Source organism: Taeniopygia guttata, chromosome 2 (genome assembly GCF_048771995.1).
Source record: "Taeniopygia guttata chromosome 2, bTaeGut7.mat, whole genome shotgun sequence".
Classification (NCBI taxonomy): domain Eukaryota; kingdom Metazoa; phylum Chordata; class Aves; order Passeriformes; family Estrildidae; genus Taeniopygia; species Taeniopygia guttata.
The window spans coordinates 117,655,272-117,681,667 of record NC_133026.1 but is presented as its reverse complement, the minus strand read 5'-3'; the positions used below and the strand labels follow the sequence as shown (position 1 = coordinate 117,681,667).

The following is a 26,396-nucleotide window of genomic DNA, read 5'->3' as shown; positions in this document are numbered from 1 at the left end:
CTGCTCACAATGAGAAATGGAAAATCTCCCTTTTCTTAGTTCCAACAAGCAGCTGAGGCAGCCAACAGCTGCTCCAAGGATAAAATGGCAGGGCCACAGATCAGCAGCAATGAGGATCCAACAGAACAGTTTATAGGCCACCCTAGAGCAACACCACTTCTGGAACCTCTGGCCAAGTCACTGTGCGCGAGAAACCAGCGAGCATCCTTGCATCACCATAAGATAATAAAAGCTCACCTTGCCAAAGCTGCCTTTCCCAATAACTTTCAGGAAATCAAAGTCTGTTGGTTTAGCACTGAAAGATATTTAGGAAGGAGACAGGTCATCTGGGTAGAAATTACAAGCCTTATAGCTGTACAGCAGTGTAGTGTAGCACAACAGCGTGTAAGCACCCTCCTTTTCTTTGTTCCACCCAGCACTGCTTCTGCAGACCTGTCCTCAGACACAACTCCTCTTCATTTTGCAATTGCATTTTTCTCTAGGAAAGTGTTCAAATTGCATCCTCTGAGTTTATTTTATTTGCTAAGTTTAACCTTATGATGTAAAGGAGAAGCAAGACCATTCTTTCATTATCTAAGGTCTAGTTTCTTGTAATTTTTAAATCTCCATTTCCCCATGATGTCTCCTGGAGCTTATTTCCAGCAGTCCAAATGGATTCTGAAGCTTACATGAGGAAAGGAAGGTCCAAGTTTATTATCTATTCCCTCTTATTTGTTCCATTCTTCCCTCCATCCAATTCTGCCTTGTTTTAAATTTCAGTAAGAAGAGGCAGGTCCTAACACTTGCCTCTTCTTGGTGTTTGCATGAATTTACTCTCAGTTTTTCCATTTCCCACATCATCACTCCTTTCAGTTTTTCCCAGGATTCCCTTACTCTTTCCTGAATACAATTCTGTCAGCAAAACAATTATCCATGTTTTCAAATTGCAAAACAAGTTACATCACCATACACCTCTCTATTTATTGCTCCCGAAGGGAAGGACTCTTATATTTCATTTCTTACTGCAATCTATTAACCACCTCCTCCTGCTAGCCCAGAAGAAATCTGTGAGGAAAGCAAAACCAAAATAGCAGTTATCTCCTAGAGGAGAAAAGCAGATTCACACTGAACTGAGAACAGAAACTCTGCAGAAGACACAAGTTACCACTGCAGTAACTGGGTTGTAGCACCAACAAGGCAAGCTGCTCCTTTGGCATGCAATAAACCAAACTTGTTTTCAGACACTGTAGGACCACTCCCAAGGTCAGTCTAACTTTTCAGGTTTTAAAATTAATTTTAATCCCATTTAATTAAGTTTTAAATTTACATTAAATTGAATTACATGAAATTAAACTTAATTGAAACCTACTGAGGATTTCCAGATGGTCCCAGGTTGATATTCTGTGAGGTAGAGTTTAACTGTTGGGAGAAACAAAGAGGTTTACTTGTAATACTTTTCCTTCTCTCTTATCTTTCAACCAATACTAATTTCAAAACACTCTGCTCAATCCATACTTTTATACTTGTTACATTAGAATTTTAAAGAGATCTAACATCTAGATTGGGAACTTAAATACCTGGCCATCATCACCTTGTCACAAATTCTTTCTACACACATCCTGTTCCAAGATGAAGGTAATAAAATATCTGTGTTCATTCAGAGAGGAAAAGATCAGAAATAAAAACTGAAGAGTATTTCCATAAACAACTTGTTCCTCATTCAGAACTTAACCCTTTCTCTACTTGCTTCATGAACATATTTTACGCCTTTTATTCCAAATTCTCCAAGATCATACTAATACAATAATTTTAAACCCACACTGTTTATAAAAGAGTAATTAATGAAAGACACAGTGCTTGTAGAAACATGGAAGTGAACATTCTTCCAAGCCCAAGAAAAACATTACCAACCTTTTCTATCCTGACATTAAAGGTTAAATAACTCAATTCCTGGAATTCCATGAATCTTACTGGTACACACCCATGCAGAATTTTTAAATTACAGGAGCAGAGGAAGCCACTGTCATTTAGGTGATTTTCTCCATTTTGTTTTTGATCTAGAAAAGCGGTATTTGTACTCTCATTGTGATTCTGGAATTTATTAGAGAAAAATAAACTGCACACAAATACAATTTACCTGGGGACAGGCTGCCAAGGCAGCACAAAGCAGTAGTACAGAAGTGAAAATGGTCTGACAGCAGCACTGGACACCATCACTCACTGAAATGAGCCAGTGGTGCTGGACAGTTTCAAAAGAGCTACTGTAAAAAAGATTTTTATTTTTTTGAAGGCTTTTTTTTATTCCTTGTTGTTTCGCTTCATCATTTACACTAACCATAAGGTGAATTTTCCACCAAAAATATGGGGTCCAGGCCATTATGCAGTAGCTCTCTTTTTGGAATTCGTTGTAGCATGACACATCATTAATTTTCCAGAGATGGTTTATATCATTCCACATTACTTAAAATACCTTTCAAAGGAGGAGGAAATTGGTATCTTAAACTAGTGACTTCAAAATGAAACTTTCAGAACACACTAAATCTCCTGAGAATCACACACAAACTAGAACAACTCTTACATCTTTAACAGGGGTTGAACAAGAAAAGAAGAATTAATATCACATCTTTCTGCCAAGTAGTAATAGAGAAGACAAGGTTAAATATGGCACTTCTGCTTTCCTAGAAATACTCTTTTTTTCAAACAGCACAGTTTCTGGGGGCTGTAAACTAATTTTCAGAGAATATATCCAGCTATATAGTGGCTTTTTTACAAAAGAAAATTCAGACCTCACAGTGTTATATGTGAAATGAAATCAAATCCATCCTTCCTCCTAAGTGAATTTTAGAAAGACTCATTTTTTCCCCTGAGAGAATTCTATTTCTCCCATTTTAAAAAAGAATGCACAAGCAAACAAAAAGACAATTGAACATCCAATCTCCCCTGCTCCTTGCAGATGTTCTTAGAAAGAGCCTTTGAATAGACTGCAAAAACTCTGACAGCTAAGCTATGACTAAAGTTGTGTTTCTTTAACCCATATAGCAAGGGGAGAATAAGCAAGACTAAGCCAGCAATCACTTTTACTCCTCTCTAAAGCTCTCATCTGACAGAAAAATAGCTCACAGCCCACAGTGGAACCGAGTTGTTTAAAAGAACAGGGAGGGGATTTATTGCAAAACGTACCAGTAGTTTTCAGTAAATAATACACCTAAGAAGATTGCCCTCAAGTACTAAAATTTAGAAGACTGTTCTACTTCTGTTTTATTACCTTCTGACTGCTCCTTTCATCTTCATCTTCAGATGGATCTGACTGGTGTTTTGGGTTATCCATCTGAAGAAATGCTCTGACATCTGGGCTAGAAACACAGTTAACTTCATTAGTACACCAATAATCTGCATGATTTTCAGCCATAAACACAGAGCACAGGATTGAACAGCAGCTACAGAGGAGTTACTCATCACAAAGTCTGATATTTAAGTTCTGGTAACTAAGAGCTGTATACAAGCAATACTTTTACAGCAACATAATTCAACTGCCAAGTGTGTTATACAGCACAAACCTTTTCACTTGCAAAAACCTGACACATTGAAGTATATGTATATCAAGACTTCAGAATGAAGACCTGTAGAACTGCTTTTAAAGATAATTATCAGAAGAAAGCATGAGTTCTAACTGGCTAGCAGCCACCAAGAAACCAACTTTCTTCCCAAAAACAGAACAGTTTAAATTTTTGTTTTCTAAAATTAATTGAACTGTCCAATGCAATAGGGAACGAAATACATCATTTGTATCCCAAGGAAAGATACATGTTCCAAGAGCAGTAACGTTCCTCTCTCCATTCACTTTAAAGCAGAAGATGGTGATCTTGTATTCAGAATTCCTTCTGGCTGGGCACTGTCAAAACAGTGTTAGTGTTACAAAATCCTTCCAGTCAGTTGCAGAACACAAATGCTTCAGGAATTAGTGACAGGCTTCCCACAGTACCTAAGGAGATGCATTTTATCTTCAGCAGCAGTTTCAAGCTCTGTCTTGGTGGGGCTGGGGGACAAGGACTGAGAGAATGGTGGGAAAGTAAGAGAATTCCAAGAATTTCTTCTTCCAGAAGAAGAAGGCTTGTCCAACAGATCAAAAGAATGTAACATCTTTCTGAACTGCAGCACAGTGCAAGTAAATATTAATGGAATACAACGGAGGAAAAATTAATTCCTAAAAAGATGGCTATTGTGTATCGCCTGTATATACGACTTCAAGAGATGGCTTGAATCTTTCAAGTTCCTTCAGTTCACTAAAAGGCAACCTTCTTATTAAGGAAGAAATATTACCTACATTTCAGAGACAAAGTTGTTTGAGAAGGACTCAGGGCAGTCACTGAGAGGAAATTCCACATGAGTCATTCACTACAAGAAAAGCACTAGCTTAATATGGAGCTGCTCTTTTAATCTGTCCCTAGAATACATAAAGTAGGGTAATTTTAAGTAAGAAACAAATGTACTCCCTATTTTCAATCCATTCACCCTCCACATCTCTCATCAGTGAGGATCAGAAGTCAGAGATAAGCTGTTCCTGACACTTTTCCAGCTCCTGTAATTTCCTGTCAGCTCTACTGAACCCACCTCATATCCCAGGCTATCTGAGGCTCCCAGTTTTCATCACTTACATTCTGTATTCCTAAATCCTCCAGTTTTCTAAACTCTTCAGTTACCTTCAACCTTTCAGGTTTAAAGCACAGCAACAAGACTGTTCACCCAATTTCCCACCATCATTTCAGTTTAATACTTCCCATTTTATATGATCTCTAAATTCTGATCTATTTCAGCATCTGTCTTGTATCCTGAAGCTGGGAAGATAAAAATCACAGTTGTTTGAATATTGTAGTAATACTGGGTCATGATGCAGCAATTTAAGTTTCAGAACAATTGGGTATCATAAATCAAGAATAAAAAGTTATGGTTAATGCTTTTCACTAGACAGAAAAACAGAAACAGACTTTAAATACCTTTAAGCATTAATTATTTTGGACAACTGTTTGATTATATAGAGCATGTTGTAATACATCTCAAATAGTTACTATAGTAAATTTGTTCATGATTGAATTCGCAGCAGGAAAAACATAAAACTATCAATTCACAGGAAAAGGTGGCAATACAGTTGCAGGGTATTCCACAACTCCACAATAGCCAGAATCATAACTGACTGATGTTACACTGTTCACATCTGCAATTCTAAAAGCACTGCAAAGAACTACTGATTAAAAATAAAACGTTTTATGTACCAATTTCTTAGGCAAGATTGCAGCATGTTATGCAAAATGCTATACAGACTGACAGGACTTCTATGCTGTATTAACTTGCATGGATTAACTCAATGTATTTAAGAATACATGGAAACTATTCCTAAAATAACCTCACCTATGAAATTAAAAGGGTTGAGAAAACCACTTAAAAAGGGATACTCAGTATACACTGTACATATACTACCAGCAAAACTTGGTTTTGTCTGGATTTTTATGATTGATTGAATAAATTTAATTTGTGGATTATCTCTGAAATACACAAAAGAGTGTCAAGCTCTGCTTAATACTGTTGCTTATGTAATAGTCATTCTGCATTAGTCTTTCTGCAAAAACAATATAATACCACACAAAAATTCTAGACACACGCAGAAATAGGAACAAACCCAAAAGGTCACACAAATTTTAAAGCAAAATGGTAAAATTAATAGCCAGTGACAGAAACTTAACATTTAAGACACATTTTATTTAAATAATAGTGCCCAGCTCCTCCCTCTTCTCACCATATTTTCTTAAAAAGTAAACCACTTTCTTACAGAAAGCAAAGGTGCAAAAAGCCCTAATACAGTAAAGCACAGTAATACTGTAAAAGAGGACAGTAATATAGTGCAAGGTTTGTTTTCCCCAGCATGGACTGCAAGATTCTACTATTCAGGATTTTCATATTCGTTTTTATATTCATCAGATTTTGAAATCAGAAAGAAAACTGTGAGTGATTTTCTCCCAAAGAACATATTCAGACCCTGCCTCTCACTTAGAGAACTGATAACTCATTTCCCCACATGTTGCAGAGTATTGTCATCCTTCAGTTCTTCAAGTGTTATGCAAATGTTCTCAATCTCATTAAGGAGCTACTTTGGACTATTTAAAAATAACTGCATTACATCTTTAATGCATCCCTATTATACAGTTTTTCAAACAGGTTTTCTTTGGACATGTTCTGATAGACAGCAATTAAATGCATTAATACTTCAGTGAAGGCCTACATTTGAGGGGGTGAGCAGCCCACCTTCAGGAGTTGTGTAGTGTTTTAGGGAGGCTCACAGTGCTCACTAGGAACAAACTTCCAGCTCCTATTAAGGACAGCAGTCAGCAAGGGGGACACATTATCAGACCTCTATCCCTCCTGCTCTATCTATCCCTACCTTTTCTTGGAACACCTACATTCTACCTGTGAGAGCAAGCTGTCTATCACAGTAAGTTTGCTGAGGAAATGCAGCTTGAAGCTAGTCCACTTAATTCCCAATTTGGACTAAGCCAGTGATCTCACCCTGAATCCACCTGACAGTGACTGCAGGAAAAACTGTCATAGGGTCTTCTTCTAAGCATTCCAATACACCTTAGGTTTTTCTTGGATTTTTTATTGAGTAAGAAGTTTTGGCTTTGATACAATATTCAAGAAATGTACCAGATCCAAGAAAAAAGTCCACTGATGGAAAATAAGAACACAGTGCTGCATGTTTCAAAGAATAATGTAAATATTACCATCTTGGACACACTGAATCTGACATTTGTGCTTTTCACTTCAGATGTTTAGGTACCTTCCCATCCAGAAATGAGAACACCTTGAATCATCCTTATGCTTTTAGTGAAACAATTCTCTAAGCAGGATTTAAAATACATGACATGCTGACAGTGGTTTTAATGCTTAAAAGAGGCAGTGGAAGATGGATTTCCTAATGGTTCTGTGAGAATGCACAACCCACTAAGTCTTCCTTGCACATCACTAACTTTACGTAAGTTTTTTGACCTAATTTCAAATTTAATTAGCACATTAAAGCAAAACCAAGAAAGCAAGGCTGGACTATCTGTGAAGACTCAGTCATCACATATCCCTTGAGTAGCTTCTGTCAGATTTTACAAAAAATTCCAAGCACCAAGATCAAAGATTTGGTATTTCTTCCATAATAACATTCACTGGCACAACAGAAAAGGTGACAGATTACATAATTATGAATATGATTTGTTGCAGTGCAACACTGCAAAAAGTAAAAGCTAACTTCAGAACAAACAATCACCTTGCAATGACTAAAAGAGAAACAACAGAGAAATTACCACAAAATTAAATACTTTTGCACTAAACTGTGGATTAAAGGTTTTTCTCCTGCTTAATTCAGTATTTCTTTAAGGGTGGGGTAGAGGAGAATAGTACAAGACAAATTTTGGTCTCTATTTATTGTTTTTATTGTAGAACTCTGTTTCATAAGCTTATTACTGAACACACTTTCATGAGCACCAAACACTATCAGGCCTATGTCTTAACCCTGGTTTAAGTTAGTTTAATGGATCAGGCAAGCTAAGTGCCATATTAAAGATCATTGATTCTTCTACATTACATTGAAGCATAAAACAATTTTAAAAGCTCACAAAAATTTATGGAGGCAGGTGGATTTGAGGTTTGATGCCTTTTTTTTTTTTTTAGCACACCATTTTGTTCTTTCCACAACAGAAAAGCACCCTTTTACCTTTGGAGGACAAATAGAGTATGTTTCGAAACAGAAATATTTGGTAATTGAAATCTACTGAGAACCAGAGGAGGAGATTGGCCTAAATAAACCAGTATCCTTTCCCAATGAAACAAAACAGATTGGTTCTCAGTAATCTGTTATATTAAAGTGCTTTTTATTATTTCCCAAAGAATAGTACCATGAATATAAATGCCACAGTGTTTGTTCTGGTGGAAAGGTATCCTTCCGTAAAGACTTCATCACTAATTTTTTTTCACTAATCAAAATAAGTATATATAAAATGCTCCTATTTTTATTTTTCTAGAAAGGAAAGGAAGTACGTATTTCAGGTTGATAGGACATTAAATTGTTCATTTGTTGTGAAAAAAGAATGCTGCGAACTGCAGTGATACTCAAGAGTTACTGTTTTCCTGTGGGAAATGGGCAATTTCACAGGCTGTACAAATAGGCTAATTAAACAAAGCATATTTATTAAAGACATTTACTCAACACTAAATCTAAGCATAGAGCTTTACCATTTTACCAGTTCAAGCAACCTAGAAAGCTGCATGGATTTAGCTGAAACTGATTACAGCTTTAGACTGAAAGAAGGCGCCTCTTTGCCCTGCAGTTCTCACACCAAGTGCTGCTCTCCAGATTTACCTGGAGCTGACTCTGTCCTAACACCACCTCCCATGCACCACTGGTAGTAGTGAACATACCTGCAGTTCTGCTGGGAAGAGTTCAGGTTTATCCATCATTTCCTTTAGACAGCTCAGCTTGGTTGTCCCAAACCACCTCAGTAAGCTAATTAAGCCACTTGGTTATTGTGCTTTAAGCAAGTTCTGGAGCACACATGAACTGCTCTTAACAAAAAAAAGGATGCAGGCAGTGACTGACTGCCAGCAACACAGCAGCAAGTGACAGCAGGGCCCTCAAACAGTACAGCCACTGGCAAAACAAACACCTGCTCAGCACAGCAACAGTTTACAGTGGAATTTGCACCCCTGGAATTAAGATCAGTTAATTGCCTGCAAATTGATTTGTAGGTTGGTTTTCAGAAAACAAAAACACTTTTATAATCTTCAGTCTGTAGAATTTCCTGAATGGATGGCCATATAAAGTTTATTTTGTTAGACTGACGAGCTCTGAACAGGTAAAATACATTTTCTTGTTAAATACCTAATTTGCAATTTTGTATTTAACATAAGACATCTCATGTCTTTTCAACAGCCCTTATAAAACAGAAATGGAACTACTTACTGGTTGCATAGCTCTGGCTGTCTAACTAAATTTTGAATGAATTCATTCAGTCCTGCTCTTCTCTGTTTAATAAAATCTGAAAAAAACAGATTTATTAGAATCATCAGTCAGCTTGTGAAAAAAAACTTATTTTCTTATTCAGGTTTTTTAGGATTTAAAACAGTAGTTAAAAGTAGACTGGCCCATGACTAATTTAGAACAAGACTGGTTCTACATATAACATCTGCAAGCTTTAAACATTGAACTGAGCTGAGAGAATAAATTTCAGTGTCTCTGTAATGCTACTTAAAAATGTTGAAAGGCAGGTGGATTATAAGTGCCACCCTGCGCTTCAAGAACAGTGTATAAGCACAGTGGGCTAACCTGTGCAGCCTTCGCTGCACAGGTGAGCCCTTCAGCACCTGATTCCACAGAAACAAAAACCCCAAGAAGCCACAGGCAAAACCTGACATCAGTTGCACAAGTCAAGTTTTTTCATGAACAGTCCCACCAAGCAACATACTTCCATAATATATGTATGGCAGGCGGAAAATTGCACAATTCATCCTGCCAGCAGGTACTCAGATATAGCCATCGAAGATAACAAAATAAAACACTTTCCTTTAGATTTTGGACATCATCTCCAACATTAAAAAAAGATAATCCTCAGAATCCCTTCGCTTGCCTAAAGCTTAAGACATGTAACTGTTCTGTAGCAACATGGAATGATACACAGAGGATTTAGAATAGAGATAGAGTTCCAACATAAATTGTAAAATGGAATAATCCTATCTTTCATTACTCATATCAACAATAATTTGTATGGAAAAAAGAGTATTTAACTCCTGCACTAACTTTTAAGGCATTTCAATGACTGTCATATCCAGATTGCTGATGATTATTAAATTTTTAAATTAAAATTAAATAGGTGTTAATTAAAACAGCTGTACTTAAAACATTAAGAAAAATGTCCGTATTGTTTCAGAGATGTAATCCCTGACCCCTTCCTAGGGTATTTAATAATCCCAAATTACCAACATCTAACAGAAAGGTAAATTTGCATACAGATATTATATCATGGGAGTGAACAACATCAGCAGTTTCAGTGTGGTAGATGTACAGTATCATCAGTCACTCTAAGCCTAGAGGGCTACCCATGCTAGTGAAGATAAAACACCTGTAACATCTGAAATTTTCAGGTTCTGTATTCTAACTGGCTTGTTTCATTTTTTCAAGTTAAAACAAGATTCATTTAAAAATAACCTAAGTGCCAATAAAATTGGAGCATTTAAATGGCAATTTAAATGGCAGTATTTTTGGTAGTTTTGGGTAAAAGGATGTAAAGGTCTCACTCTGTTGCACTTCAATGCAATAGCACAATGCCGCATACTCATGGATGGATTACAGAAGTAAAATACCTTTTCAATATTTATAAAATATGTAACTTGTTTCAGGAGCCAGCAGAAACATTACATCAAAGCTTCAATAAATCAGGGTTAAGAAAAAGAATTATTTACATAAGCATCATGGCTCCATCTCCACCCTGCCTCCCAGCAAGAAACATCTTGAGAACTATTTGGTTTCTCATGCTTCAAGGATTTCAGCGTAGTTCACGGAAATTTAAAACAAGTTTGAGGACTTTGTTTTACATATATAATTTTAATAAAGTTTTAGTTGAGGTTTTTTTCACCATTAAAACTCTAGTTTCCTAAATTTGGCTCCAAGAAATCCACCTGTATATTTGCCCGTACAGCAAATGAGACTTCATGGCATTCTTTGGTCTTCAGCCAGCTCTGATAACCCCAAGGTCAGAGAAAAGGAACAAGAACTAAACAAAAAGTCCCTGTAGACAAAATACATGTAGAACTATTGTTGATCATTTACATCTTTATCAGAAGAGAAGATCAGACTTTGGATACTTGTATTTGATTATTCTAATAAAAAATAAAACAGTATTTCACATCGGGATCCAGATGATTAACTGCAACTGCCAAAAACTAGGTTTGTTTGTCAGAACTTTAAAGAACCCAAACATAGACATCCTAAGAGTTCAACAGCTTTGGATCCTTTTGTTCCTCAGCAGAAGAGAAAATGAAACAATTGAAACAGGGGCAGAAGAAGATGAGACTACAGCTTGACCACATCAGCAAGCCAGGGGAGGGCAGGAGGGGTCCAAAGTGCAGGGGGAAAAGCCTGAAGTAAAAATGGCTTGTATGAATAGCACAAACACACAGAGCAATGGTCTGCCCTTCCCATTTGCTGTTTTGACTAACTTATCTGTTGTGCCACCCAGGTTACTTCAAGGCACTTTACTAGTGACTGTCATTAGTATTTTGTTGTGTACAGAGCAAGCTAAATGGCCACCTATCACTGGTAACTGGAGCACGACACATTTACATCAGACATGCTTCCTGTTGTTCCACTTACAGAAGAAGTTCGTTTTCACCTGAACTGTACAAGGAAGCACATTCAGATACAGAGACTTCAAAAGTCCTAAAAGATAAAGCCTTGAGTAGTTTCATTTTTCAGAGATGGCTGTGAGGCATGTAACTCAAAGAAAGTTTAAAATGGACTATGCACAATGCTTAGGAAGAGTTTAGGGTTTGGTTTTTGCTGTTATAGGAGAGAACTCACATATGACAGTTCAGAATCAGAATCCTGAATATATGAGGGCTGGGAGGAGCTATAGCCTTCAGCCCAAGAGAGGCACTGGGCGACCAAGCAATGCTTCGTTCTCTATCACAAGGTAAAACACCTACCCACGCTAGTTCCTGCTCTTGACTGAAGCATGACTAAACTTTGGTTTAGTCACTGTTTTGAGGACCGTTGCAAAACTCATATAAGACAGTTTCTTGTAGGCTGGAATAGATCAATTTTCATATAAAGAAACTGACAAAATGAATAACAAGATGATGGCATACCAGGATCAAAATTATCTCCAAATATTCTTTTAGCTGGAATCTTCAGGTTCATCGTGGGAAATTGCTTCTTTAGCTGAAAACAAAACATAAAACTGGATTGTGCTTAGACATTAAAGTACCTAGAAATAATTGCATTTTGTTTGTTTTCTGATGAACAGTTTGAACACCTGATTATTAGTAATTCTGCTCCACTGTGCCATTTCCTCTGCTCATACACATGGGGGAAAAAAACATACCCAGAACAATCTGTACTCAAGTTTGTTTACAATAGACATACCTTTTAAATTCAAAGGCCATCTCATCTTAATTTTGCAGATTACTAGAGAAATAGTGCAAAATTATTTGCCCCAGGTTTAAAAAAAAACAAATTTCAGTATTGTTTTTATTTTTTTTCCTTCCTTCCTCCATCAATTCTTTCTCTCTTTGGGGTTTGTTTTTCTCTTATTTGCTTGCTTGCACAGGGCTGTATGCATGAGGTTTAGGATAGGCTGAGGATACAGGCATCTGGATTTTGTCCAAATTACATTCTTTAAGCTTTAGAAATCACAGGTGGTCTACCCTAAATCAAAATTACAAGCAGATGAACAGTCTACGTTAGGATCCTGCACTTGATAATTCAATTATTGTTACACTTAATAAACTGAGCAGAAGATTGTACACAACAGTGACTTACACATTAAAAAATAACCCAAACCTGACACTAATCAAGCCTTGACTACATTTACTTCACCTTCAAGTGCTCCAGATGAGAAATCTTACTCTCATCCTTTTTAAGAGAGTAGTTTTTTAATACAGTATCTGGCAATTCTTCTTCCCTTACCAACAACAGTATTTCTTGTAGTTAGTAGCACAAGTTCTTTTTGGTGTATAAATTGTATGAATTTCTGAACAGAAACCTCAGAACCTCACTTCTGGCCATGTTAGAGACACCAGGGCTGAACAAAGTTCAGCAGAGCAAGGCTAATTCTAATGGCAAGAGAACACAGCAAAGGAACAGGATCACCAACACTCCCTCTGAAAGGAGGATTTTCTGTTTTCACATCCCTTACAGTTCTATCCCTACAAGATGCAGGCAAAGCACAGCATGGGGTATCCAGGGGCATTTCAGCTCAAACATTTCCAAGCTCACAGCCTATGCTTGGAGACCACTGCCACATGCAAATCCACTCACAGAGAGGCAGAAGAGAGAAGGCCTGACTACTTCCCAGAGAGCCAGTGGAAAGGAAGGCACAAATAAGCAGCTGGTAACATTTTAGTATGGGAATCAGAGGGAAATTATTTCCTCTTTTGTTAAAGCAAAAATTATGGTCTCTAAACACAAAAACTGGAGGAAAGTATGGGCACAGCACACATAATTCATACTCACATCTGAACAAGTATTTACCCTACTTGCCCACTACATAAAAGCAGCAAAACCCTCCTCTAGCAACAAACTCAAGAAATCCATACTTAGTTGCTGAAGGGGGCTATTCTTTTTGGAACACTGACCACATTTTTTTGTGTAAAAAATCATACCTGCTATGAAACTGCAGGTATGAATTGCCATCAATGACTGACTACAAGATTTCTATTAAGAAACAAAGGATTTGTTCATTGCTTTCAATACTTCAAAGAAAAACACTTATTTGGGAGGAACATATCTATCTATATGTTTTGTGGGGTTTTTTTTATCATGACCAAAAGCACATTTTATATGTTTTGACAACTAAGCTGGAAGTTTCATTAAGCTATGATCCCAAGGAGCTATAAAAATGTGACAAATAAGTGGATTTTGAGTCTGAAATTCAAACAAACCGAAGTTAAAAAAAAAATCCACTCCATCATCTTCTTTAATTAGACTCCTATGGTTATTAAATGTTTACTCAAACTCCTAAAGAGAGGATTAACTCAAACCATAACACTAAAAGCATTACTCTGCTATTCTGGCATGATTTCATAGCTTGCTTTTTGCTTACCGTATTGTAGAGTTTATCAAACTCTGCATACCGTCGAAAGACAAACCACTCATTTCTGCCAACAGAGACCAACACTTTGTAAACCTGTAGGAACAAGGACAGTGTTATTGCCCACAAAGCTTAGTAAAACTTCTCAGGTTTAATCTTGTGGTGGAAGTAAGGACAGGTTGTTAAATTTATTGCATAAATGCACTTATCAAACCACGTATTTCTTATAGCTAAGTGAAACAGACATCCACAGAAATTATTAAAAGAACAACTAAAAGAATCTGGTACTTTGCAGAAAATTTTTTAAACACCAGGTAAGCAAAAACTAACACCAAAATTGATTTAGTGAAGTTTCATAGATCAGTTAATATCCAAAAAGAATACCTGGCCATCAGGTAGTGAACTATTAAAATTTAGTAAGAAATTTGTTAACAATTTGATAATCCATAATAAAGACAAATATTAAATAAGCGAAGCATTTATAAATACTGAAGACTGCCTTCACCAAAACCTGAAGAGAAAGTACATATGGAAGAACCTAAAGAGAAAATACATATGGAAGGAACAAAGATAACTGTTCATTTTAACACGTGGAATACAGAAGAATCCTGGCTGATGGCACAAGTTGTTCAGGGAGGAAGAAGTGGTGCTGAGGCTGAAATACAGCCTATAAAACATAACACACAGCACTGCGATGAAGGGAGGTACAGAGGAACCTGCTGCACACTTTCAGGCCTTTCAAATACCATGTCACAGAGGACTTCAGTAACCAGACAGATTGTCAGTCCTTGGATTCATGAATCTGGTTGGCAGCTGTGTGTCCAGCAGGCTCCTCCTGTCTCTCAGCAATTAGCTGTCTTCACTTCTCTACTTTCTTGTACTTCCAGAAGGAACTCAGCTATTCCTTCAGCAAAGCAGATGGGCACAGCAAGGAAATAAGTGCAGAGCACTACCAATTCCCAACGCAGACTACTGGACCAATGCCCCAGTCTCCATTCTGCCCTGCAGCAGCACCTTGGCTCTCTCTAACTCCCACAGTGGAAGTGGCAGCCACCACCATCAGCTCCTCAGCCTGAGGGCTGCAGTCAGGCTGTGCTAACTGCTCACATAAGCTGTTCTCAGTTCCTGGCCCTGGGGAGCACAGGAAGCTGGATGGAAGCATCCAGCAGAATGCTGATGAGATCTTCTAAGAAAACGCACTTTGCCTCATACTGCTAAACAAGTGTTAGCATAAAACCTACCCACTCCCCTTCTAGAGCCTCCCTACACTGTAGGCAGCAAAAGCTTCAGATGCAAAACTTAAGCATTGTCCTCGTGAACTGGGTCTCTTATACAGCAATCAAATCCTGCAAGCAATGTTCAAACATAAAACACCTCTGCCCTCCATGACTGCACGGCACTTCAATGCCAACACACTTGAGCAGAGGGCCAGTGTAGCTGGGCAGATGCACAGATAGCAGAGTGCACAGGCAAGCATAACTCAGGATACGAGATGATATCCACCTCCTTGGCAACTGCTAAATTTAAACAGTTTTGTTCTCAGAGTAGCTGTAGAACAATGACACAATCAACATTTTTTTACACAAGAGAGCATAAAAAAACCTGTATGAGGTCATCAGTTCACACCACTAAGAAAGCTCTTGCACACCCCAACAAAGGAACAGCTGCAAGTCCAACAGTTAAGGACACACTAAGTGGTAAGAAAACACACAATATCCACTAAGAATCTGGTAAAACCTAAAACCATGACATGTCACAGAGTTGTCTTACTACTCTCAGTTACACCTATGTAATGATTAGAGAGATGTGCAATGCTTATTTCTAGAAAGGTAGGAGGGAGAAATCTAGACTTACTTAAATAATAACCTTTTTAAGTCTAACTATTCCTAACTCCAGTATTGGTCGAAGAAAACTCCTATGCATCACAACTCATAGTATGTGGGTAAAAACCACAAAGCTTTGAGAAAAATTAAAAGGAAGAAGAATAAACAGAATTCTGAAAACATCACCATAAAATGTCTTCCTAGATACAGACAGGACAGGATCCCGCTATTTCTGGATGCAGTAGATTTTCTTCACAAAAGAAGTCACTGAAATTAAAAGACTTCAACTCTGTGGTAGCTCATGCTCCTGGATTAAATGCTTGATTTTTATTAAACAAAGAAAAATTAAAAGGTAGGAAGCTTTCCAATTTTGACAGAGCAATCATTGAGAAAGTAAGGAAACTATTTATTATCAACAAATTAAAAAAAAAAAAAAAGAAAGAAAAACAACTCCCAATTTCTACAGGGCTGGGGATTAATATTATACATCAGAGGTCTGAGACAAAGTTTTCAGATTTAATCAGACAAACAGCACCCTTGAAAGAGATTTTTTAATAAGCCTATATATGATCTGAGTGTAAAGGGAGATGAGAACAGGTCAGAAGAAAACATTAAGCCTCAGACATCAAACAGCACAGGGATAAAAGCAAGAAAGCCAAAACAAAGCTATTTGTCAAAACAGGCAAAAGAATGACCTAATATGCAGCAAGGGCAGAAAGCAATTAATATAGGCTAGATATGGTCCAAAACAAGGAAATACTTTACTCCTTTCATGGAGAAAGTGAATGTTGAATCTTCAGAATAATAAGGGAAAGCGAACTAGTGTGAATTTACATAGAGACTGGTTGCCATGAATTAAGTGGAAGCAAAAATGGCTCCTCACCAGAGCACCCAAAAAATGCAAACATGCAATCATTTGAAAAAAGAAAAAACAATTGGTAGTAAATTTATCAAAAGTATGCAGTATTTAACAAAACCAAATCAAATATTGAATAAAAGGTCATGAAAATGCTCAGGAGGTATGAGAAGTTCACTTCCAGAGACAAACCTGAAAAGCTCATTTAATTATCAGAATGACACCTGCTCAGAGACATGATTGTTTTTAAAAATGCTTTACCAGAGTAAGTGTGAGGGGGAAAAGTAGAGCTAGAAAAGCTAAGTTGCACATACTTGTCTTGTTTCCATGCCAGCATTAAGTGAGCCATTGAAAGGTTTGAGCTGAAAATCAGTTTCTGTTCAGACCAGTAAGATTCTAGAAGCGTCGCAGAAGCAGCAGCGAAACACTCTGTGAGCAATGGTAAGGTGAAGACTATACAGCCACCTGAAATCCTTCCTAGTCTTTATCACTCTGACCTTTCTTTTCAGCCCAAGTGAAAACCCTTCGTGGCCATCAGAAGAGACAGTTATACCTACCACAAATCTGCTAAGAGCTGCTTCCCCCCTGCAGCCCTTTCTCACTCCCTGTCAAAGTACTGATGGGATCCTGTCATTACACACAGCTACTGAACAGGGGACACAGTAACAGCACTGACACATGCTGGAATTCACAGTTTCTACCATGAAGTTTAGTATGACCCTCACTTCTGTTATCAAATCCTAAAATATATGTGATAATATTCGAAAGCTTGGTTGTGAAAGCACTTCTTGTCAAGCTGCTAATTACTCTCTGGCACAGAAAGCAGAAGACAGCAAGACAAAGTGTACCTCTGCACAGTGTAATCTAGGCTGGATTCTTTCCCCCCTCCTCTCTCTGCCCCCCATTTCTGATGTTTTGTACTGCTTTCCCAAGGGCATGCCCAAAGAAAGTGCCTTTACACTGCCCAGGCTGTCCCACACACCTTTAGGTAAAGTGACCAGGATGCCACAACATTAGTAGATGCTCAATGTACCACACTGGCATATTTTAACTGCAGAACTGCCAGCACTGAGGCAAAAAACCAGAACTGTTCTGCTCAAGTTTAGACTTTCACAAAGGTTTTTCCGCTCACCTGAGTGTCACATGAATGCAGAGGTTTAAGGAATTAGTAAAGTTCTCTTTCGTTTCAGGTTCCCTTCACTGGCACACTTCTTCCCTAAGCTACATCTTGACACACTTCTAAAATCAAAGAGCACTGTTCTTCTCCGAGGAAGGGAGGTGAAAAGGAAAAGGAGACAACATAACTCTCAGTAAAACATTGTTTTGTTGTATTCTTCAGACAGCAACTCCAAATTGTTTCCACAGTGTTTGCATTCCTCATCTGAAGAGTGACTAACTCACTCAATGAAAAAAAAAAACTCTTAGAGGAAGTTGCACAGAGCAATGAAACAGTCTGAGCCTTCTAAAGGAAGTATTTTGATCTTGTCATTTAGGGTTATATAGAAGCAAAACAAAAATCCAAACCATACCACTTTATTTTTCAGTATGCAATACAAAGAATTTCCCACACAATAGGAAGACTTCACAACCAGAAAGTCAAACTAGGAGGCAAAAAAAGGAAGAGGGAGAGAAATGACAAGAAGTGGAAATGGGAACAGGATAGGAAAAAACTCATACGCATTACAATCAGAAACAGGAAGGAAGACAGGAAAAAAGGTTTTGAAAAAATTTGATGGTTTATATTTTTTTTTCATTTTACAGAAAAAAATTACAGTAGTATAATTGGGTATCTGTGAAAGAATGGATGTTAAAACAAACAAAGCCCTACAAAGTACCAAATTCACACTTTATCCCTTTACAAAACAAATGTCTTCACGAAAAATAATGTAGAATGCCAAAAATGGTACCAGAATGTTTTCTCTGTACTTGGATACTAAAATATTTTATACAAGCAAATGCAGGTATTTGGGGTAAACTCTATAAAATATTTACAAGATTTAAAATGTTTCCTTGCTCACAAGGAAAGAAAGGCAGAAGAAAAGAAAGCAGCACTGCTAGGCACCAATAGCCTATGCCTTTGCCCACAGTGCTTAGTCTCTTACATACTTACAGTAAATCTCTTTTTCTTCTCTCTGTGTTCATCAGAGCTGGGAATGCTAACGCTTGGACAGCTCTCTTTGAGATCCATTGTATGTTTCGTGTGACAAATTCGTTACAGGACCCTGCTCTGGGTGTTGCGATCAGGAGGTCTCGTCAACGGTACTGGTCCAAGATCCGCAGTTTTTCTTGAGAAAATCTGAATTCCATCATGTTATCTAAAAGTGAACATAAAAGGAAAATTTAAGTACAGAAGCTCTTAACTCACACTGCTGAAAACCTGTGTGACAAGAACTTTTGCTGGCAGGAAAATTAATATGCACATTAATATGTACATATAAAGCCACAATCATGGCTATTTTGTAAACGTTCATGCTTGTAGTTCTTTGTTGTTTCACTGGAATCACTCACATTCTCCAAAGACACAAGTGCATCCAAAAACTCACTGAGTTGTGTAGACATACTGGAAACAAACTTGGGCCCACTACAGCGAATACTTTGTAGGAACAAAGGGCATGAAGAAATAATTGAAGATGACAACCTAGTACCAGACATCTGAGAAATGCCACCAGCTTGTACATTCAGAACAACTTATTCCAATACCAAAGGTTTTCAACTGTATGAATCTCTTACCAGAGGGCACTTCAGATTTGTCAGAATATGCTGAGCGCATTTAAATGTCATATCAGAGATTAAAGATGACATGAGAAAAACTAATTTTTCTTGCGAATTTTAGAGAGGGACACAGGCAGCATCATGTGTCTGTCTGAATATTTATCTTCTCTGCTCCTCCTTCCCCTTACTGGGCATATTTTGTGTTTGGCAGAACACAGGGTGGAAGGTCACCCTTTCCCTTCAGTGGAATGGTTACGTTTCCTTGCAGAATTGAGAAGGGCAGAACACAAGAGACTGAGTATAAAGCCATCACAAAGGCAGAAAGCTTAGCGTCAAGGAGATGCCTCTTCACTCGCAGAAGGACAGCATTCTCCACACCTGCCCTGAGCGCAAGCACACTATTCACTGGACCCCACTGATAACAACAGGAACTTCAGTGGTGCATAGGAGCAGCTAAAATTCATGGCTACAAAATTAATGGCTGCATACCTACAACCCTCTGGGCCTGCACAGCACAGCCATCTGAACTGCTTCACTGAATGCAGCACAGCTTTAGAACAAGATGTGCCTGATCAACTTACAAACATGAGAAAAGTGGTCTAGAAAGAGGGAGACCTCAGTTCTCTTCAAAATAGCCAGAGGAAAAAGGAGCGCCCAGTACAACACTAACTCCCTATTTTCTTAAAACAGGGGAGTATAAAAGTGAACTCTATATTTCATATAATAAATTTCCAAAAAGCACAAACTAATCCCATGCAATTCTGCTATTAGAGAGACACCCATATTTATGTTGGCACAAAAGCTAAAGCTCCTGGAATCCAGTGAAAAGATTTGTTCTTGATACCCAACTAGCTCAGTCGGTCAACTCACTATTTTTCTTGCTCTCAAAAGCCAGATCATCAAACTTCATGATGTTATTTCTCTTTTTGCCACTTAAGTTAATTTTCAAAGCTCTGTCTGATTACTTGAACAAAAAGGAATGTTTACGACCCCTAAAATCTCAGCAAAGTGAAAGATCATCCATACTGCAAGATATTCAGAAAATTATTTTTAGCTACATCTATATTTACCTTAATTTGATTGTTTCCTATTTCACCAATTAAGTAATTACAGCGTTGAGCAGGGTTGAGCTTCTCCCCCATCTTTATTTGACTAGAACACAGTTCAACAGTTACACAGACCACGGGTTTCAAATTGGTTTCTCATTTCCTTTGGAAAGCTACTGTTAAAAGCTTTGTTACAAGGCACACCTTCCACAATTTTATACCAGCATGAGACCAACAGCGTTCTTCTCCCATTGCCACATACTAAAACTGAGATGTAAAGGTTAACTGAGCTCTTCTCCATCATAAGAGGTCCACTGAAACAGTCAACAGACACCACTTCCAGTAAGTGTTTCACTAAGCTTAGACTTTACTAAGCACTTGTGTCATCTTTATCTACTTCAGGTTCGGTATCAGGAACTGAGCATAAGCCCCTGTGTTTTATCTGTCTTACTGCTCATCACAGAAAAACAAGTAAAGCTTTAAAATGGATTAGGTGTTCCCTGATTAATATCACTCACTGTCCTTCTCCTTTGTAAACAAACATTTGCTACAAAGGTTTCCAAATGCCTGTACTCATTTTCACAATACAGGCTGTATTTCTCTCATCCTTTCAGTTTCTTATTTTTAGTATCAGAGTTTTAAATGCCAGCACAGGAGCCGTATGGATTAAAAGCTGTAGTCTTGGAAGACTGAGTTTTATTTCAGATCTGAAGTTGAAAGATCTCTGAAAAACAAAAGGAGGAAGTGTCAACCAGATTAATTCAGGAAGACTTTATTCATCTTACTGGGGAGAAGAAGAATAAATCATCTCAGAAACCAAAACTGTAATGTTCACATTTCATTCTTTATGCTGCCTGGAAGATCACTGGCTGTGATTATTTTCATTCCCTGAGGCATCTCCTCGGAGCCGTGCCTGGGTCACCAACACTAAGCTGAACTGACAAACTTGGAAGAACAGCATTTTCACTTTGCCACTAAGCTCCAGCGGATCAGAGCTTTCTTTCAATTTCTATTTGCCTTGAGCATATCAGCTCTTGAGAGCTTCTTACATCTGAACTGTAAGTCTCACTACAGAAATAGGGACAGACTTGCCTTAATCTTTACCATTCTGCAGTTAGGAACACAGCTGTGGTTTAAAGCGCAGGTAAAATCACTAATGCTGTGATAACTGCATGAAGTAACAATGGAGAGAAAACAGTAGAGACATTTTTATCCACAGCTTCAAAAGTGGAAATTGCAGCATTTTGAAGGATGCCAGGTATGAGTGAGTTTAACAGACACTGTCAGCAGAGAAATCCCTAGCTCTGGTTACAGCACTTCCAGGAACTAAAAACGAGCAGCCCCTTGGCTCAACTTTGATAGCAGACCAAAGGGGAAGGGAACTTCAGAAAACCACATACCAAAGTAAGTCTCCTCAAATCAAACTTGGCCACCAGTGAAAGACATAGATAATGTAGATAATTTGTAAGACAGATTAATGCTGAGACCATTGTTGTTCAGAAACAGCTAAAACTTATGGAGGCTTATGGAGGCCTGGAACAGGAAAAAGCACAGAAAAAGTTAGAGTAGATCAGAAGTCACCAGTCCTCCTGGCACAGTTTCAAGCCTGTCAACAGTTACACTGTCCATTCTCTCCATGAGGGCTGTCAAAAAGCCAGCAGTATTTTTCACTGTTTCCTGCAGGAAGCCACAACAACATCAATTTTCAGGCTGACCCTTGCCTGCAGTAAAGCAGAGACATGAACAGAGAAAACCCCCAGAAGACTTTCCCTGCAAGCACACTTGGAGGAATCACCAGGATCCATATCCATTGGAACAGCATATAGGCACTCCTCTGTACACTAACCATCTGCCCTGAAGGACTTCATTTGGGACTGAGCTATCATTAAAGCAGGTGCTGTGACTCCAATTACAGAGGGAACATGCATATAAAGAAACTGAAAGCAAGGCACAGGAGGCACTTTTATTATTCACTACAAACACTATTTCTTCTAATTTTAGAGAAAGTATCAACTTTGGCATGCTTTTCATCACTTCCTCAGTCTTCTCCACAAATGCACTGATAATGGCTCAACATATCACTGGGTCTTACACAATCTTGTAGAAAACCCAGAAAGTCAACTTTTTCTCAACCTCTCTGTGAAGAAATAGTGTCCCATTCTTGTTACCAGACAGGCAGCTGACACACATGGAGACAAGATAGTCAGAATCCAGTGCAACAGAAATACAGGATGAGGGAACTGTACATGAAGTCAAATGTTTCATAAAAAGTCAAAAGGAAAACACAGACTGCTAATCTCTAAAGGGAGAGGAATGGCCAGAAGCTGTTCAATAACAAGGTTCTGGAGGAAAACAGGTTTCATTCACAAAATACATCCTTTTAAATGTCACACTACTATAAAATTTTTAATACAGTAACACTAGACACCAGGGTAGACCTCTAGTGAGACTTCACCTGAATTAAAAAACAGAGTACTAACCAAAATACTCCAGTCAATCCCTAGCTTTTCTCCACGCTCTCTTCTAAGTACAATTTGAGAGAGTTGAGAATTCAGCCACTAGTATAAAGGAAAAAGCCTGCTCCCTGTTTACACATCCACCCACTACCTAGCAGTTTTAAAAATTTCTAGTAGCACCACTCCTCTGCAGCAACATGGGCAAAGTCCAATTCAACTGAATCTTTTTACTTCAAGGAAAGGACTGCAAGTGAAGTGAAAATGCAACCAAAAGAATGAAATAAGTAATTACCCTCATTTTGTCTCTATCAAATTTACTTTGGAGAAGTCAGGCAAACATTACCTTCCCATGACTGTACTGCACCCAAGAACATCCCTTCTGCCCCACCTCCCAAAAGAAACTCCAGTAAATTACTCTTAACTGGCATATAACAAGATTTGTGGCTTGGATTAGACCTATTTGCATTCATATTTATTACATGACAGAACGCAGGTTCTCTGCTGTGGTAAGCAAACCCTGAGTAATAAAACAGGTCTTCAGAACAAATACTGCCAGTAAGAGGCAGTTGTCTTTTAATCCTGAACACATCTCCATAATAATTTCAACTTTAACCTGTGTCCATAGTATCCACAAGGATCGCTATGTGTCTGAGATAGTACAACTTACACAAACAACAGAGTATATTTAAAAAATCCGGTTTGTATATCCCACTTGCTACTTGCACACTTCTTGGTGTGCTTTCTCAGTCTGCCTATACACCAGGTCCAAGTAAATTTTACATGTAGATACCTAAGGATAGCACAGCTCAGGAGTTGCAGCAACAGCACCATAAGCTACTTTGAAGAGATGTTACAGACAGCTGACAGCAGCCACCTGCAACATAGTCAGCTCTACATAAGAGGGCAGTCAGACTTCAGTAAACACCAAGCAAACAAATCCAGCCTCATTTTACCCCTCTGGATGAAAATTAAATGAGAGAACACCACATTTCAATTCCAGATATACTGGACATGTTCTTACATGACCTTCAACAGAAGTCACCAACTGCTCTCCCTTGGTTTCACTACATAAATACAGAATTCCAATCTGTTTAAGATGGATGTTACTGCTAATGCATTGAACATGGAGAGCATTCCAGGATTTTATGTACTGTAATCAGCAAAAGGGTAAAACCCATATAACAGAATATAACTGGATAATAACATAATGAAATATACAAATCTAAGTTACAGGCCACAATCCAGAAATCACACTTTTGAAGTCTGTGCTTTACAGAATTGTTGGCTGCCTAGAATCATAAAGTTATTTGATAATGAAAAGGCAACAACTTAAATGTTGGAATATAAAAAGCAAGCAGGAAAAAGACCCTCTAGCAATATACAAACTGCATGTCCAGTTCACCACCAGTTGATTCATCATGTTACGTCAGTGCAACCACAGCAAGTATTCTACATCCATTCTTCAGGGACAGTTTACAGACTCCCACAGGTGAGAGCATATACTGAACTCTCACATATTTCTGTACTGCACAGAGAATGAGAAGGTTCAGTTCATAAGGATTCACAGATTAGTGGCTCATGTACAGAAAACAGAATTTGGTGCAACAGCATCAGATGTGGTGAGCCTGTAATTTACATCACAGGTGGGAATTCAAGGCTGGAAAGCAATTTTAACACATTATGTTGTTATTATTATTATGTTACATTATCATGTAACCCCTAGTGCCTACCTCTTCAACTTTGCCAATGTTTTTAAAATAACCAGTACTTCTCACTGACATGGGCAAGTCAATTGTGCTGCATTTCTGATCTAAATGAGGATCTTAAAGTATCTTTTAAAAAATAGGTCAGATTTCTAGCTTTATGTTATAAGAAATATCACGCATGGAAATTACCTTAACAACAATGAACTTTCCAAAATGCTTTCCAAAAGCTAGTAACAATTTCCCCTGAAATTTAAAGTATCTTAAAACCTTCAGGAAAATACTCCTCCATATGCAGCTTCTGTTTTTACCATTAGTTCATATTACAGTCATTCAAGAGATTGATGTGCAGGTGAAGGAAAAAAAAAAAAGGTTAGAACTATATTTAGACACTGAGACTAAAACAACACTAATGTTAGGAGAATCCAAAAGAGAGTAACATCAACCTTTCAAAATACAGTTTCATTCTGTGTGTGTCTGTAAAACCACTTGGAATGTCTGAAAGAAGATATAAACAAACCTGAGCTACATGGACACAGCAGCAAGCAATATTGACAGAAATCTTCAGTGCAAGAAGAACCGTAAGGGCATTCAGGTGACACTTCTGTGCTGTGATGAAATGCACTACCCCCATAACAAAGTATCCTAAGTTTAATGGGGAATAAGAAAGGCGCATTCCATCCTGCAGAACTACTGCACGTTCAGAAGCAGCAGTTACAGCTTTATGAGCTGCTAGAGGAGGAAAACTCACATAAACAGACACAAAAAAAAAAAAAAAGTACAACCTGTCAAAAGAACTTTAGCCATAATACTTTACAACAGCCTTTTAATTAACCTCCACAAAATTAAATTCCTCAAGGGTACCTGAATTTCGACAAACCAGTGTTGCCTAAGATGCTTCAGTGCTGCCCTTCCGAAACAGCAGCACGTCCCGGCTGCGAACCACTCGGAGAAGGACGAGAGCGACCGCGCAGAGCCCGCGCCGGTTCCCCTCCCCAGTACCGGGGACTCGCACCCCCCCCTCCTCCTGCTGCCCTTCCCCTTCCTCCTCCTCCTCCTCCTCACCGGCGCAGCCACCGGCTTCACCGCACCGCGAGGACCTCGGGAACGAAACCAAGCTTCTCTCGCCTTCACCCCAGCAACTATTTCTGGGCTCCTCGACTTCTAGGAAGTTGAGGCGCTCCTCCCGTTCCCGGCCCAGCGCCCGCCGCCGCTGCCCCGCGCGGCCATGGCCCGCCCCCGCAGCACAACGCGCCCGGGGCTCGGCGGCCCGGGAAAGGGAAAGGCGGCTCCGCCCGGGCGCGGAGCCTGCGGCCGCCCTCTCTCGCTCTCCCTCCCTGCCTCCTCCTTCTCTTCTCCCCTCCCTCCTTCTCTCCTTCCCTGCCTCCCGCCCCTCCCCTGCCGCGGCGCCAGGCTGCCCGCCCGCCCGCGCAACCCTCCGCGGAGCCCGGAGCCCGGCTCGCCCCGGGCTGTGGGACAGCCCGGGAGGTGAGATCCTCTCCCCCTCCGGCCCTATATATACATATATATCTATATAGCCACACTAAAATAAAAAACTTTAAAAAACATGTTTTGTTCTAGGGACAAGTTTTCACTTCCCTAACCCCAAGGCTTCAGTCCCCTCTCCCCTCCTCAGCCCCCAGGGAGATGCTCCGGCTTCTGCTGGGCGGCTCCCCATAGAAACTCTGGAAAAACAGCAACGCTCTGGTAAAAATAACTTTAAAACACCCCTGCGCACACGAGGGGTTTCACTTTAACTCTTGTGTGTCCAGGGGTGCCCACAATCCACCGGCAAAGCCGTAATTAAACCAACCAGCCGCTGTAATGACAGCTCGCCTTCCGAGAGAAGGGAGGAAAGTATGGGCAGGAGCAATAACACATGGAAAATGAGATAGGTTTGTATGATATCTGGTACTATTTCGGGAACTATTTCTGCAACCTCTAAAATTTCAGGGGTAAGTTTCAATACACCCACTAAAA

The 26,396-nt window shown here is 38.9% G+C and overlaps 1 protein-coding gene across 4 annotated transcripts in view; it reads right to left on the bottom strand.

Annotated features, from left to right (window-relative positions):
* SGK3 (serum/glucocorticoid regulated kinase family member 3) overlaps positions 1-26,396 on the bottom strand; it is a 55,135-nt gene that overhangs the window by 7,388 nt on the left and 21,351 nt on the right. The window contains exons 1-8 of one of the 4 annotated variants that reach the window (XM_030266287.4): positions 25,482-25,753; positions 18,610-18,814; positions 13,833-13,916; positions 11,878-11,950; positions 8,978-9,053; positions 3,245-3,332; positions 1,349-1,398; positions 238-295 (exon numbers count right to left, since the gene is read on the bottom strand). In XM_030266287.4, coding sequence (XP_030122147.4) covers positions 238-295; positions 1,349-1,398; positions 3,245-3,332; positions 8,978-9,053; positions 11,878-11,950; positions 13,833-13,916; positions 18,610-18,687 — 507 coding nt within the window. In that variant the 5' untranslated portion in view covers positions 18,688-18,814; positions 25,482-25,753. Of the gene's footprint in view, positions 1-237; positions 296-1,348; positions 1,399-3,244; positions 3,333-8,977; positions 9,054-11,877; positions 11,951-13,832; positions 13,917-18,609; positions 18,815-25,280; positions 25,418-25,481; positions 25,754-26,396 lie in introns of those variants that run through there. The other 3 variants (XM_072924708.1, XM_030266288.4, XM_072924709.1) reach the window with 3 other exon arrangements.